Source organism: Hyperolius riggenbachi, chromosome 4 (genome assembly GCF_040937935.1).
Source record: "Hyperolius riggenbachi isolate aHypRig1 chromosome 4, aHypRig1.pri, whole genome shotgun sequence".
NCBI classification, from domain to species: Eukaryota; Metazoa; Chordata; class Amphibia; order Anura; family Hyperoliidae; genus Hyperolius; species Hyperolius riggenbachi.
Window position 1 is genome coordinate 15,718,615 of NC_090649.1, and position 16,157 is coordinate 15,734,771.

At 49.5% G+C, this 16,157-nt stretch overlaps 1 protein-coding gene across 3 annotated transcripts in view; it reads right to left on the bottom strand.

Annotated features, from left to right (window-relative positions):
* Nucleotides 1-1,167: 1,167 nt before the first annotated feature.
* The window catches only part of LOC137570311 (cytochrome P450 2G1-like), a 56,175-nt gene continuing 41,185 nt past the window's right edge, over nt 1,168-16,157 (bottom strand). For all 3 annotated transcript variants that reach the window (XM_068278952.1, XM_068278951.1, XM_068278953.1), the window contains exons 8-9: nt 3,572-3,713; nt 1,168-1,545 (exon numbers count right to left, since the gene is read on the bottom strand). In XM_068278952.1, coding sequence (XP_068135053.1) covers nt 1,337-1,545; nt 3,572-3,713 — 351 coding nt within the window. In that variant the 3' untranslated portion in view covers nt 1,168-1,336. The remainder of the gene's footprint in view (nt 1,546-3,571; nt 3,714-16,157) is intronic.

The window sequence follows — 16,157 nt, forward strand, 5'->3', positions numbered from 1 at the left end:
ACAGTGCCGCCCACTGCCAGCCACCCTACCACCGGACCGGTACTTCCTGAAACTTTTGTATGGGGAAGCGGGCAGAGGGGGGAGCGCTAGCGGAGGGGGTGGGGGGGATTTCCGACCCCCCCGCGATCGAGGCATGCTCCCCCCTTATGCCTGCGACCCCATAGGGCCTCCAAAAGCGGGATGTTCGGGGAGTTCGGGGTTCGGCCCGAACATGCCAAACATTGCGGCCATGTTCGGCGAACTTTCCCGAACCCGAACATCCAGGTGTTCGCCCAACACTAGCTGTGACCCCTCCTGCCCCCCAAAAGGCCCTGAGCAAGAGGGGGGCCCGTTTTTTTTTTTGCAGGGGGGCCCAGGGATTTCTAGGTACGCCCCTGCCCCGACCACAGAGGACTTCAGAAGTCTTAAGGAGCTGAGTGCTCCTGAAGACAGATGGTTCCGTACTGCACACACGCGAGAGAGGGCTCTTGCACGGGAGAAGCACGTAGCTGCCTATCTTCAGGAATACTCGGGCTCCTGAAGCCTCTTTCTGCGGCGGACAGCAGTATTTGAGCAATTGGTGGAATACTGCTACCGGGGGAGCCAACGCTGGAACGAGAGGACCATGAGTGGATCGGGAAGACTCTATAGGACCCAGAGCCTTCCCTCTCCTTAGATAAGTATCTGGCTGATTTTTATTTTTTTTTAACAGTTCCCACTGACTTTAAGGTTGAGCTCATACAGAACAATGCTCATCCCAAAAAGTTTCTCCAAGTTGCGAGGCCTGGGATGTCCACCTGCTTCCAGCACTGCGGGTTTCCTCCATGCTTCACAGCTGCACACTCTCTTCTGCCGTTCGCCATCACCTGATCACATGACCACATGAGTCATGTGATCAGGAGCTGGAAGCAAGCAAATATAACTCAGCTCCTGCTGTTACTCTGCAATGTGGGGATTGGGTATGGCAGGGGGGAGTTTGGATCCCATGACAATTTCACAGAGGGGCCCCCTGGGATCTAACCCCCCCCCCCCCCCCCTCCTTACCCAATGATGAATGCTCTCACTGATGTTTAATGCATGAAGCACCTGTTTGCTGAGTTATACATGGTTCAGGGTTAGGGGAAACCTTGAGGAGGTTATCTGGCTTGCACAAAATGCTGCAGCCTTTTTGGAAACTACGGTGCTCCATTTTAAACAGAAGTCATGATTTTATTTCAGTCTGTGGAAAAGGCTCTTATGTGTATTCAGAGGGCAAACAGGTCATTTCTGTCACAAGTTAACACCGGCCATTCTAAGAAAAGGAACAACGTTTCTCTTTTGTAACTTTTTGATCCAAGAATCTATTAAATTGGGGTCTCTATTTTTGAAGTCCATTCTTCATTCCAGTTCTGGGTTCGGCTATCAGGTGGAAGGACAATCCCTTTTTTCGGAAGTCCCTTCGCCGCTCCTTGAGGTTGAAGGTGTCGGTGGGGTTGGCGGGATGGAACGTGAACTTCTGGAGCAGAGCGGTGATGAAGAGGAAGACCTCCATCCGGGCCAGACCCTCCCCTGGACAGACTCTCCTTCCTGCAACAGAAGTTTATGCAGGAAAGTTATAGCACCCATTTATTTACAGTAAACCTGTTCATTTAAAAAAAATAAAAACAGTAACCCCATCACCAACAACAGGAGGACTTTAATTAGTAACACACATTAAAATTAGTTTCCATTCTCTTTATTGCCCATACAGTTGGGATTTTTACACAGATGTCATTACTTGCGTACAAAGGCAAGTTCCCCAAGCACATTGAACAGCTCATTGAATAGCATTACTGGGAGCTGTCATTACAAGGAAAAAGTGGATGATTAAATTCAACTATCATTATTTTTGGTGGAAAAAAGCTAAGCTTTTCTGTTGTTAGGGCCCATTCACACATAAGCGTTTTGACGGCGATTTTGGTAAACGCTCAAACGCTATCGCTTTTGAAAGCGCTAGTGTAATTAAAACCTATGGGCCCGTTCTTACTTGGTTGTGCTAATCGCCGCAAATCACCCAAAATCATGAAACGCAAACGCGTCCCCTGCACCATTTTTAGGCGATATCTCGGTCGATCGCGTTTCAGTGCTATAGAAGCGCTAAACGTGATCGCGGAAAAAGCGCCGCAGTGTTCAGTGATTTTTCCGCTGAAAAATCACTCACTCAAAATGCCGGCGGTTTTGCGCTTTCAAGTGTGAATGGGGCCTTAAGAGGAGTTGTTCAAGCAGTTGATAACATTGAACAAACAGAGCAATTATAGTGTTTAAGGAGTACATTTGCTACCTGATAGGCTTTGTGCTGTAAAACACACACTGTTAATCGGTATTCAATCTCTCTGGTGACAGTGTGAGGCAGAGTTCTGTACAGACATGTTGCTAACCTTCAGTGCTGTTGCTATGGAGGTGGGAGGAGGGACAATATTGCAATGTAATGCAAGACATCCTAATTACAGCTTACATATGTTTTGCATTGGACATATAGCAAACCTTTATTGAGTAAAATTATCTAGAATTCAATTAGGGGTCATGGTAATTACCACTTCTTCCAGATCTGCAAAGAATGCTGACAACTGCTAATAAACAGAGCAAGATTTAATAAGGACCAGCTAACGCCCATAGGCGTCAGCAGGTCTTAAGTGGGTTACCATGGAAACGGCCGCTCGACCGAGGGGCCTTTCCATGTCAGTTCACGGAGGGTGTCTCCGTGAACAGCCGGAGAGCCGCCGATCGCGGCTCGCCGGCAAAATGTAAGCACGCGGGGAAGAAATCCCTGCTGTTTACATCATATGGCGCTGCTGCGCAGCAGCGCCGTGACGTAGATCGGCGTTCCCTGGCCTCTGATTGGCCGGGGATCGCCGGCATATGATAGGCTGAAGCCTATCCTTCAATGCGCAGGACGGATATCCGTCCTGCGCAGCCCATGGAGGGAGAGGGAGGGACGGGAAGGCAGGGAGCGCAGAAAATGCTACGGAGCGGCATACAGAGTTCCCAGTGATGGGGGGGTGCATACAGAGTTCCCAGTGATGTCGCAGAGAGTTAGTGCCACTACGTATTTTCCGCAGTGACGTTTTTGATTTATCTCTGACGCTAGGGCACACCTATGTTACCATGTGGCTCTGCGGCGACCTGCAGCGTATTTCAGTGGACAAGAAGTCATGTAAGCCTATGGCATGACGTGTGTGTTAAAATGCCCGCCGCAAGTTTTACGCTTTGTGCATTTGCAGAAGGTAATTTTAGCAATATGCTTTTATGCTTTGATCGCTTTGGCCACAGGAAGTGAGCGTCACTTCCAGCTGCCAGACAGGGATTACCGCATACTAACGCGGTAATCCCCAAAGACCTGTTTTGGGCGGTGCAGTGCGCCCTCCCGGGCTGCACCATACCGCTACCACCAATCTGCAGTCTGAATCCGGCCTCAGGCTTACAAAAAGTCAAAAGCCACAATTTTTTCGACTTCAGGCTTTGATCATTTCTATCTCTCCATTCTCAGTAGGAGACATGCCTAATATGCTGGTGCAATGGAAACTCTTACTGGTGTGGGTGTGATACCCATAGAGGTCTGGTGTGGGTGTGATACCTATAGAGAATGGAATTAGTGCCTCCTGTTTGCAGAAGTTGCCCTCGTCGTCCAGGAAGTTCTCCGGGTCAAACTCATAAGGGTTCTTCCATTGCTCGGGGTCCGCCAGGGAGGAGGCAAGAGCCACAAACACTTTGGTTCCCTGAAAAAGAAATGTCAGTTTAAACTGTAGAATTGATCTCGGTTGTTGCATTGCTATGGAGAAATGTTGGCAGAGGAGCTCACACTTACTGAAGATGAATTTTACCAATAGGGATGGTCGCTGGATTCCGCTGGATTAAAAATTCTGTGATTCCGGCCGGAACTTGATGATTCCGTTCCGTTTTCCGTTTTGCTATATCACTATGGCGGAATTTCCACGGAAAAATATGAAATTCCGCAGAAATTTTTTTTCCCACCGAACTGATTTCGGCCTAATAAGAAGAATTTCTGCTCAACATACTTCCTTTCTCCCTCCTCCTCCCTTCCTCCCCCGGGGGGGTCTTGTCTTCCAGGGAATTGTAGGATTTCAAAAGCCAGCTTACATACCTTGGCCGGGAATCAAACCTAGGTCTAGTGCTTGGTAGGCTGTTTGGTAGGCAGCTCTCTCCACCACTATACCACCACCAACACTACATGCTGAAGTCAGCCTAGTATGAACCATTATGATATATCCAAGAGAAAAATGAGCTTGCTTAGGGAATTGTTGGATTTCAAAAGCCAACTCACATACATTGGCCAGGAATCGAACCCAGGCCTGCCGCTCTGTAGGTTGCTATCCTAACCATTATACCACCAACACAACACACTACAATGCTACATGCTGAAGCCAGCCTAGCATGTACCCTTGTGATGTACCCAAGAGAAAAGTGAGCTTGCTTAGGGAATTGTAGGATTTCAAAAGCCAGCTTCCATACATTGGCCGGGAATCGAACCCAGGTCTTGTGCTTGGTAGGCTGCTATTCGGGAGGAGGAAGGGAGGAAGGAAGGAGAAAGAGGACTAAGGGAACAGTCAATAGGGTCTATGGGCTACCATTTAGCATAAATAAGGTTCCATTTGCGATTATTTAAATTTTTCCGTCGGAATCCAGAATTCCACAGAATTTCGCAAAAATCCGGCGGGAATTCTCATAGCGACGGAATTCAGCGATGGCGGAATCCGCGAATTCCGGCGGAACAGAATTTGCTCTTTCCGATCATCCCTATTTACCAATCTAATCTGTCAAATGTAAGTTAGAGAAGCATTCTGTACATTTTTTTTTAAATGTAATTAAAGTATAAGAATCTGTACAGATGTTCAATCCTTGAAGTCAACAGATGTTCACTGAAGGTTTTATACAAAGCAGCGCTTTCAGTTGGTCAAACATGGATGGAAAGTACTTTTGGCCAGTTTGGATTTGCCTAAATACAGAGCTGCAAGCAATTTATATCAAATTTCATGCAATCGAGAATCATTATAGAGACTATCACCAGCTATTATTACACAGTCAGAATACTTGGCACTGAAGTTGATGAAAGCATAGATACCGAAGGTGAGTATAGAATCGTAATTTAACGCCAGGGCATACCAAAAATGCTAGCGGATCCGCAAACGCTACTGGTTTTTGAAGAGATTTTCAGAGCAGTTCTAAGCATGTTTAGAGAGATTTTCTAAACATGCCGAGCGTTATTGGAGCATTTTTGTGTAGCACGCGGATCTAGCGGTTTTCAGAGCGGTTTTCCACTTTCCTATTGTCACGGACGGTTGCGGGGCCGCAGGCGCGTCCTGGAACCGCCCGTGAAGAAAAAGCAATCGCACTCGATTCCCTGCATCGATTGCGCTTCAAATCGGTACGATCTGGGTTGAGTGTGTAGGGACAGCTGAAGTCCTTTTCTTAGCAAAGAGAGCACCATCCTAAAGGCTGGATGGCTCTTTTGATATGCTAATGAGCCTGAGCCTAATCTGCCCCAGAGAGTCCCTGGCTTCAAGCTGTGCTGATGGCCCATCCATCAGGTATAAGGTGACAAGCATCATGGCAGAAGCAATCTAGTTGGGCTAAAAGCCAGACCCACTGGCTCATTCCCAGCAGGGGAGGCGACACCTCGCTGGCTGCTCCAAACTTCAAAGAGCCTTTGCCTGGGAATAACCTGAGTCTCATAGCAAATCCATAACTTCCCAGATCTGTCATATTTCTGGGGTTCCTGAGATGGCAGCTTCGCCAAACGTGGGGGAAGTGTAGCATGAGCCCCGGTGCTGGTTCTGAGGAAGTTTCAGAACATTCTGAGGTAAGGACTGCCAGTTAGGCAGTTTGAAAGTGCCTGATGATACCACAGGGGTCCCACCCCTCATGTCTGGTATCAGGGCGCTGGGTAAATCGAGACAGACCTGAAAATGTTAATAAATCTGCCCTGACCTGTACGGTTCTGTGAGATAGAGCCCATATATGGGTAGATATGATTTCTAGCCCCCAGTACAAGGGGAGGGCTCATCTCATCTTCTAAGGGGGTGTATGGCTCCCCGCCCTCACTCCCTCCTACTGAAGCAGGGGCATAAGAATGGCAGAGGACCCAAACTCAGTGTCCTCCACACTGAAACATCTTGAGCTCATCAGATGCCAGCTTGAGGATATGCTGGCATCCACCTGGTCCGAACTCTGAACTCAAATTGAAGACCCAGAACTCTGTTTTTCCACAAAAAGGACATCTTTCCAGGAACTAAGTATTTTTCTCCCTTCTTTTATTTTTTATACTGGCTATTACTGTTTTAATAATTGTTGATTTTAATAATTGTCTGTATATATTAATTATTTATATTGCTGTGAATAAAAGACTTCCTCCAAGTCATTCACTGTCTGCTACCCTGCTTATCAGCACACACAGAATTGATCCCGGGTCTCTGAAGATACGCTACTGTTTGTTTGTTGTTGGCTAGACAGAATATCGTGTGTTTAACCGTTTTATTCGCAGGATTAGTCAGTTAATGGGCTCCACGGTCCCATGGTAACCGCGGTGGTGGCAGTACCCTGAACCAGTGGGTGAAGTTGTAATCACCCGTGTCTCACAGGCTCCCTTCTGAGTTGTCTGCGGCTAATTCTTAACGGTTCCTGCGCATTGACTGCGACCAGAGTTCGCACGATCTGTGCGCTGGCACCGTTTAGAAGGCTAAGTGCGGTCAGCCACTAGAGCTCCTGTGACAGTGGTGGCAGCGGTGGGATCTGTGTTGTGCTGAAAGTATCTGCGATAGCGCTAGCGCTATCGAGAAACGAACTAATTCGTTGGTGTAGCTGGAAGGCAATATATTTTTTATATATACAGAGAGACTGTGTAGCCAGTACCCCTCCCCAAAAGTTTTATTTTATTTGGCGTGGAAATGTCCGGGAACTACAAGAAAATGTGCCTGGCGGACCTGCAAAATCTTTGCCAAGAGAGAGGCATTGATGTCGGCCGCAAGAAACAAGGGGACCTGGTAACGGAATTGTTTCAATGGGATACCCAGCAACTGCAGGAGCTGGATGTGTCTGCTGAGGTAGACGCTGACCCATCTGACTCAAGGCAAGGGGAACCAGAGACTGAGACTCCTGACCGTACAGAGGTTGTGCATCCTGAGGGCCCTGCATCAACAGTTACGCAGGAGAATGTCAGTGTGGACCCCAACCCCAGAGTTTCTGAAAGTACTCGCCTGGAACCGGCCAGTACTGGACTGTCCGTTTGTACTGATCCGCTAATGCAGCAGGCATTACAAAAGCTGATGGACACTGACCTGGACAAGTACCTGCAGTACATGCGTGAAGAGCGCCAAATGCGGGAGGAACGGGAGCGGCAAGCTGCTGCTGCTGCTGCTGCTGAACGCCACGCAGAGAGGGATGCCGCTGAGCGAGAACGGGAGCGCCAATCTGCAGAGGCGCGGGAGAGACGACAGCATGAGCTCAACATGGCAAAGGTTCAACAGGCCAGCCGGAGTTCACCGCCCAGCCTCCCTGCTGAAGGAGCTGCACCACCCGTAAGTGCAAAATTTAAATTTGCTAATATTGAAAAAGACACAGACATTGACTTGTTTTTGCGGTCTTTTGAAAAAGCATGCCGTCAGTATCGTCTGTCCCAAGACTAGGGATGGTCGGAATGCCAATTTCTGATTCCGCGGTAAATCCGCATTCCGTCATGTACCGATTACCGATTCCGCCTTCCGCTACCAATTTCCGCATTCTAATGCGGAATTTCCGCCGGAAATCGCGGAAATTCCGCCCGACTTTAACATCGATTTTCTCAAAAACTATAAGGTCTTTTTGAAAACTTTTTTTTGCATCTTGTTCAGAAGATTCTGTTTAATAAACCCTAAAAATTTGGTGTTTCTAGGACTTACGGTGGCTTTGCTATTAACTGCTAAAGTCGGCAGATTTTTACTGTAATATAAAATGCAGAAAATAGGCAGATGCAGATTTTCTGCATTTTACATTACAGTAAAAATCCACCGACTTTAATGGTTAATAACAAAGCCCCCTTAAGTCCTAGAAACACCAAATTTTCAGGGTTTATTAAACCAAATCTTGTGAACAAGATGCAAAAAAAAGTTTTCAAAAAGACCTTATAGTTTTTGAGAAAATCGATGTTAAAGTCGGGTAGAATTTCCGCGATTTCCGGCGGAAATTTCCGCGATATCCGGCGGAAATCCGCCTACGGCACTTACATTACCGATTTCCGCATTCCGATGCGGAAATGCAATTTCCGATCGGAATTTCGGAAATTGCATTTCCGCGGAATCCGAATGAGCATCCCTACCCAAGACCAGTGGGCCAGACATCTGACACCTTTGCTGCGCTACAAAGCGCTTGATGCCTTCGCAGAATTGCCTGCGGAGAAGGATAATGATTATGCTGCTATAAAAGACGCTATCATTACTAAGTACCAGCTGACGCCAGAAGCCTATCGGAAAAAGTTTAGGGCCTGGCAGAAAAAGTCTTCTGATTCGTACCGAGATGTGGCCAGCAGCTTGCTCACCACACTCCGCCAGTGGACACTAGGCCTCACCAAAGGGTCTTATGATGTCCTGGAGGACTTGATAGTCCTGGAACAATTTCTGAACATTTGCCCTGCTGATGTACGCCAGTTTGTGCTAGAACGCAGGCCGGCTTCAGCAACTGTCGCTGCAGACCTTGCTGAGACTTTTGCAACTACCCAGGTGGCTGATACCCGCAGAACTGTCCCATCCAGCTGGAGAGCAGGTCAGCCCAATACCTCGGCAGACCCTCCTGCCCCTGTGAGCCGTCCGCCACAGAGGCCACCCAGCGCAGCTGCTGCACCCAGGCCTGCAGCGCCTGGAGAGGTCACCTGTCCCTACTGCCGCCAGCCCGGACACATGAAATTCGACTGTCCGGAGCGGAGACAGACACCACCAGCACCTGGATCATCTGCATCACCTGTACCTCACCCACAGCAGAGGCAACCCGCCAGCGAACCACAGCCTGGATCATCAGATTTTGTCCTGTTTGCCCGCGGAAAGGAAATCCGCGACCGAACCGACCAGCAGCAACTTGTTAGAGTGAACGGCAAAGTTGTCACCGGATTTCGAGACACCGGAGCTGACATCACGTTAGTTCACTCACATCTTGTGCCAAAGGAGAGCATCAGGTCCAGCCGATCCCTTGCCCTTACTGGAGTAGAGGGCACCCTTTTTCACATAGCCCACGCGACAGTGAAGCTGGATTGGGGAGTGGGAGGAATCCAAGAAAGGGTTGTTGGGGTTATGAAGGATCTCCCAGTCCCTGTGTTGCTGGGGACTGATTTGGGCAAGCTTGTGTCCTACTATGAACCTGCCACGACCGCCTTGTCGCTCACGGAAGGAGACGGACTCTCCACCCACCACCAGGTACTTTATACACTTGGGGGAGCACCAGGGGGAGGTGGGTTGAATGTGCCCAGTTCAAGGGTACCAGGTTCAATAGTGCCTGCTTCAAAGGCACCTGAGTTTGATGTACAGACTGTCTGTTGTGATGATGCTGTAACTGTACCTGAGTTTACTGTACAACCTGTCTGTAATGAAAAAATGTCTATACCTGTCAATGTCATTACTGCATGCAATGATGATTTGAGTAATGTCCGTCTGTGCCATTCTGACAGTGTACCTGTGCTAGCAGTACCGCGCAGCTGCACTGCTCAGAACCCGAGCTCAGAACAGGTGGAGGGGGTTCCGGCCTCCTCCCCCTTCTCTGACCACAGGGATGAGACCTTTCAGCCGCTGGCCTCGTGTGACATGAGCCAGTTGGCTGAAACTGACAGCGCCGTATTCTCAGCCGCACTACAAAGTGACCCAAGCCTGAAGGTGCTCAGGCAGCAAGCCGCTGAGCCCCTCGCAGACGGGGCCGCTTTCAAGGTGTGCTGGGAAGGTGGGAGACTGTACAGTGAGTCTGTACAGCCCCCTACAGGTAGATCCCACGCGAATACCAAATGGCTTGTGGTCCCGAGTGCGTTCAGGGGACATGTGCTGAAATCCGCACATGGTAATCCTCTGACAGGGCACTCAGGGGTCCGCAAGACACTTGCCGGTATTCGGAAACAGTTTTATTGGCCCCGGATGAACAGGGATGTAGCAAACTACTGCAGAGCATGTGCCGTCTGTCAGGAGCTGGGAAGGTCCAGGGATCCCCGCGGGGTTCCCGTAGGTCCACAGCCACTTAGCAGGGGAACCCCGCGTGGGCTGGCTGTTGACCTAACCAACCCACTGCCCGTTGTCAGCAGTCCCGGCAGACACCACGTCCGACTGCAGTGGCGCAAACGCCCTGTCCAGAACTGTCCATGTCGGGTCAACCCTGAGGGTAGCAGACCGCGCCCGGTCCAGGGAAACCGAGCCACAGGCTCCAATAGGTTTTCCCGCCGCACCGGCAACCCGAGACCCGTCAGCCAGGTTGGCCGACACGCAGCGGGCAGCCGACCCCAGAACGCCAACGGGGAACTAGATCAGATCTCGCAGGTTAGCGGCAACGACACACATCTTGCTGATGAATGTCTATCTGCCTTCTCCCCAGGGAGGGCTGTCACGGACGGTTGCGGGGCCGCAGGCGCGTCCTGGAACCGCCCGTGAAGAAAAAGCAATCGCACTCGATTCCCTGCATCGATTGCGCTTCAAATTGGTACGATCTGGGTTGAGTGTGTAGGGACAGCTGAAGTCCTTTTCTTAGCAAAGAGAGCACCATCCTAAAGGCTGGATGGCTCTTTTGATATGCTAATGAGCCTGAGCCTAATCTGCCCCAGAGAGTCCCTGGCTTCAAGCTGTGCTGATGGCCCATCCATCAGGTATAAGGTGACAAGCATCATGGCAGAAGCAATCTAGTTGGGCTAAAAGCCAGACCCGCTGGCTCATTCCCAGCAGGGGAGGCGACACCTCGCTGGCTGCTCCAAACTTCAAAGAGCCTTTGCCTGGGAATAACCTGAGTCTCATAGCAAATCCATAACTTCCCAGATCTGTCATATTTCTGGGGTTCCTGAGATGGCAGCTTCGCCAAACGTGGGGGAAGTGTAGCATGAGCCCCGGTGCTGGTTCTGAGGAAGTTTCAGAACATTCTGAGGTAAGGACTGCAAGTTAGGCAGTTTGAAAGTGCCTGATGATACCACAGGGGTCCCACCCCTCATGTCTGGTATCAGGGCGCTGGGTAAATCGAGACAGACCTGAAAATGTTAATAAATCTGCCCTGACCTGTACGGTTCTGTGAGATAGAGCCCATATATGGGTAGATATGATTTCTAGCCCCCAGTACAAGGGGAGGGCTCATCTCATCTTCTAAGGGGGTGTATGGCTCCCCGCCCTCACTCCCTCCTACTGAAGCAGGGGCATAAGAATGGCAGAGGACCCAAACTCAGTGTCCTCCACATTGAAACATCTTGAGCTCATCAGATGCCAGCTTGAGGATATGCTGGCATCCACCTGGTCCGAACTCTGAACTCAAATTGAAAACCCAGAACTCTGTTTTCCCACAAAAAGGACATCTTTCCAGGAACTAAGTATTTTTCTCCCTTCTTTTATTTTTTATACTGGCTATTACTGTTTTAATAATTGTTGATTTTAATAATTGTCTGTATATATTAATTATTTATATTGCTGTGAATAAAAGACTTCCTCCAAGTCATTCACTGTCTGCTACCCTGCTTATCAGCACACACAGAACTGATCCCGGGTCTCTGAAGATACGCTACTGTTTGTTTGTTGTTGGCTAGACAGAATATCGTGTGTTTAACCGTTTTATTCGCAGGATTAGTCAGTTAATGGGCTCCACGGTCCCATGGTAACCGCGGTGGTGGCAGTACCCTGAACCAGTGGGTGAAGTTGTAATCACCCGTGTCTCACAGGCTCCCTTCTGAGTTGTCTGCGGCTAATTCTTAACGGTTCCTGCGCATTGACTGCGACCAGAGTTCGCACGATCTGTGCGCTGGCACCGTTTAGAAGGCTAAGTGCGGTCAGCCACTAGAGCTCCTGTGACACCTATACTTTACAATGAGGCAGAAACGCCTCAGAAAACCGCAAAAATGCACCAGCCCAATTACTTTCATTAGCCAAGTGGTTTTCCCCCTGCAAGCGTTTTAAAAAAGGCTCAGAACCATTCTTGGTGTGCACCAGTCCTTAGGGCTGGTGCACACCAGAGCGGGAGGCGTTTTGCAGAAACGCATACTCCCGGGCTGCTGCAGATTTTGGATTGTGGATGCGTTTCTGCCTCAATGTTAAGTATAGGAAAAACGCAAACCGCTCTGAAAAATGGCACTTCAGAGCGGTTTGCCAAGCGTTTTTTGTTACAGTAGCTGTTCAGTAACAGCTTTACTGTAACAATACATGAAACCTACTACACCAAAAACGCTTCACAAAACCGCAAATTGCTAGCTGAAACGCTACAGAAAAAGAAGAAAAAGCGTTTCAAAATCTGCTAGCATTTTGCGGATCTGCTAGCGGTTTTTGGTGTGCACCAGGCCTTTGAGTCAGAAATCATTTAGGAGGTTTAGGATTAGGGGAAAGGACAGTGAGAAGCTAGATTTAATTCTTAGTCGTAGAGACGGTCAGTGGGATGCAAATAGTTTGAGTTGATGCAGGATTATGCTATTTTCATGCAAATGTATGTAACTTAAAAATGGACCAATTGAAATTCCACCGTTGTGGGATTTGACTTGTCTGTAATCAATCTGCATACATTTGCATTCAAACTTTGCATAATCCTACATCAGTTTAGAATTATTGGCATCTCATTGTAGTGATAGGGAAAATAGCTGAAATGCAATGGGACAGCACAGTGGTGTAGTGGTAGGCGCTCTTGCCTCGTGGCGGTGGGTCCTGATTAGAATCCCAGCCAGGGCACTATCCGCAGATAAGTTATTTGGTTTCCCTCTAAATTGGCCCTAGACTACTATTAGTGTTGGGCGAACACCTAGATGTTCGGGTTCGCGAACGTTCGCCGAACATCGCCGCGATGTTCGAGTGTTCGCGCCGAACTCCGAACATAATGGAAGTCAATGGGGACCCGAACTTTCGTGCTTTTTAAAGCTTCCTTACATGCTACATACCCCAAATTAGCAGGGTATGTGCACCTTGGGAGTGGGTACAAGAGGAAAAAAAAATATTTGAAAAAGAGCTTATAGTTTTTGAGAAAATTGATTGTAAAGTTTCAAAGGAAAAACTGTCTTTTAAATGTGGAAAATGTCATGTTTCTTTGCACAGGTAACATGCTTTTTACCGCCATGCAGTCATAAATGTAATAAAGAGAAGAGGTTCCATAAACAGGGACCGGTAACGCTAACCCAGCAGCAGCAGCAGCACACGTGATGGAACAGGAGGAGGCGCAGGAGGAGAAGGCCACGCTTTGTGAGACACAACAACCCAGGCCTTGCATGAGGACAAGAAGCGTGCGGATAGCATGCTTTGTACCGCCATGCAGTCATAAATGTAATAAAGATAAGTGGTTCAATAAACAGGGACCACGCGGCAACGCTAACCCAGCAGCAGCAGACGTGATGGAACAGGAGGAGGCGGAGGAGGAGAAGGCCACGCTTTGTGAGACACAACAACCCAGGCCTTGGATGAGGACAAGAAGCGTGCGGATAGCATGCTTTGTACCGCCATGCAGTCATAAATGTAATAAAGATAAGTGGTTCAATAAACAGGGACCACGCGGCAACGCTAACCCAGCAGCAGCAGACGTTATGGAACAGGAGGAGGCGCAGGAGGAGAAGGCCACGCTTTGTGAGACACAACAACCCAGGCCTTGCATGAGGACAAAAAGCATGCGGATATAGCAGCAATGCTTTTTGCCACCATGTAGTCATAAATGTAATACAGATGAGAGGTTCAATAAACAGGGACCGGAAACGCTACACCATCCCAGATGTTCATTGGTCATGTTACTTGGTTGGGGTCCTGGAGTGTTGCGTAGTCATTTCCAATCCAGGATTGATTCATTTTAATTTGAGTCAGACGGTCTGCATTTTCTGTGGAGAGGCGGATACGCCGATCTGTGACGATGCCTCCGGCAGCACTGAAACAGCGTTCCGACATAACGCTGTCTGCCGGGCAAGCCAGCACCTCTATTGCGTACATTGCCAGTTCGTGCCAGGTGTCTAGCTTCGATACCCAATAGTTGAAGGGTGCAGATGGATTGTTCGACACAGCTACGTCATCTGACATGTAGTCCTTGACCATCTTCTCCAGGCGATCGGTGTTGGAGGTGGATCTGCACGCTTGCTGTTCAGTGGGCTGCTGCTGCATGGGTGTCAGAAAATTTTCCCACTCCAAGGACACTGCCGATACCATTCCCTTTTGGGCACTAGTTGCGGCTTGCGTTGTTTGCTGCCCTCCTGGTCGTCCTGGGTTTGCGGAAGTCAGTCTGTCGGCGTACAACTGGCTAGAGGAGGGGGAGGATGTCAATCTCCTCTCTAAAGTCTCCACAAGGGCCTGCTGGTATTCTTCCATTTTGACCTGTCTGACTCTTTCTTCAAGCAGTTTTGGAACATTGTGTTTGTACCGTGGATCCAGAAGGGTATAAACCCAGTAATTGGTGTTGTCCAAAATGCGCACAATGCGTGGGTCACGTTCAATGCAGTCTAGCATGAATTGAGCCATGTGTGCCAGAGTCCTACCAGAATCCTCATCATCCTCTTGTGAGCGTTGTGATAGTTGTTGTGATGCATCATAGTCGTCACCTTCCTCCTGGTCTGCTTCTGCTGACCATTCGCGCTGAATTGTGGAAGTCCAACGTGCACCGCTCTGGCCCTCGTCAGTGGTGGCATGAAATTCCTGCTCCAACTCCAGCTGTTCCTCCTCATCTTCTTCGTCATAGCTGCTGGGGCCAGCGTTCCCTGAGGCGGATGGCCTGATGTTGGTACCATCACGCTGATCGTTTTCTCCTTCAGATTCCCCCAGTTGCATCATGACAGCTGTTTCCTTGATTTTCAACATTGACCTCTTCAGTAAACACAGCAATGGTATGGTAATGCTGACTGAAGAGTTGTCACTGCTCACAAGCAACGTGGATTGCTCAAAATTTTGGAGGACTTGGCAGAGGTCCAACATGTTGGCCCAATCGGATCCACAGAAGCTTGGCAGCTGTCCGGATGCGCCTCGGTACTGCGCCGTCATGTACTGGACCACTGCACTCTTCTGCTCACAAAAGCGGGCTAGCATGTGCAGCGTAGAATTCCAGCGCGTAGGGACATCACACAGCAAGCGATGGTGGGGGAGATTGAAGCGCTCCTGCATCTTGGCGAGTGCCCCCGAAGCAGTACTGAAATTTCTACAATGTTTGGCCACTCGACGCACCTTCAACAGAAGATCGGCCACGCCTGGGTATGTCCTCAGGAACCGCTGAACTACTAGGTTCATCACGTGCGCCAGGCAAGGGATGTGTGTCAGCTTAGCCAACCTTAAAGCGCGAATGAGATTACTCCCATTATCACACACAACCATGCCCGGTTTCAGGTCCAGCGGTGCCAGCCACAAATCCGTCTGTTCCTTTATTCCCTTCCAAATTTCCTCCCCTGTGTGCTGCTTATCCCCAAGGCAGATCAGCTTCAGCAACGCTTGCTGACGCATGCCAACAGCTGTGCTGCACTGCTTCCACGATCCTACTGCTGCTGGGTTAGCGTTTCCGGATGAGGTACAGCTTTGAGATGCGTTGGAGGAGAAGGAGTCAGAGAGGTAGGTGCTGCTGTTGTTATCCAGTGGGAGGGACGGCGGTGCAGCTGTTTGCGGCGTGGGCAACACCCGCGCCGTAGCAGGTGAGGAATCGCTGCCAGGCTCCACAAGGTTCACCCAGTGCGCTGTACGCACTCGTCCAGGTGTCAGTGGTGAGGTGAACCTTGCAGGCAACGGCATTCTTCAAGCTTCGGGTTATTTTGCTGACCACGTGCTCATGCAACTCAGGCACTGCAGAGCGCGCAAAGTGGTAGCGGCTGGGAACCACGTAACGTGGGATGGCCACTGACATCATGCCCTTGAAGCTGTTTGTCTCCACCACTCGATATGGCAGCATTTCGCAGGCCAGAAGCTTGGCTATGCTGGCTGTTACTGCCACGGCCCGGGGGTCATTTGCTGGCAATTTCCTCTTGCGCTCAAACATCTCCGACACAGACAACTGAACCGTAGCGCTGCACACGGAAGGGC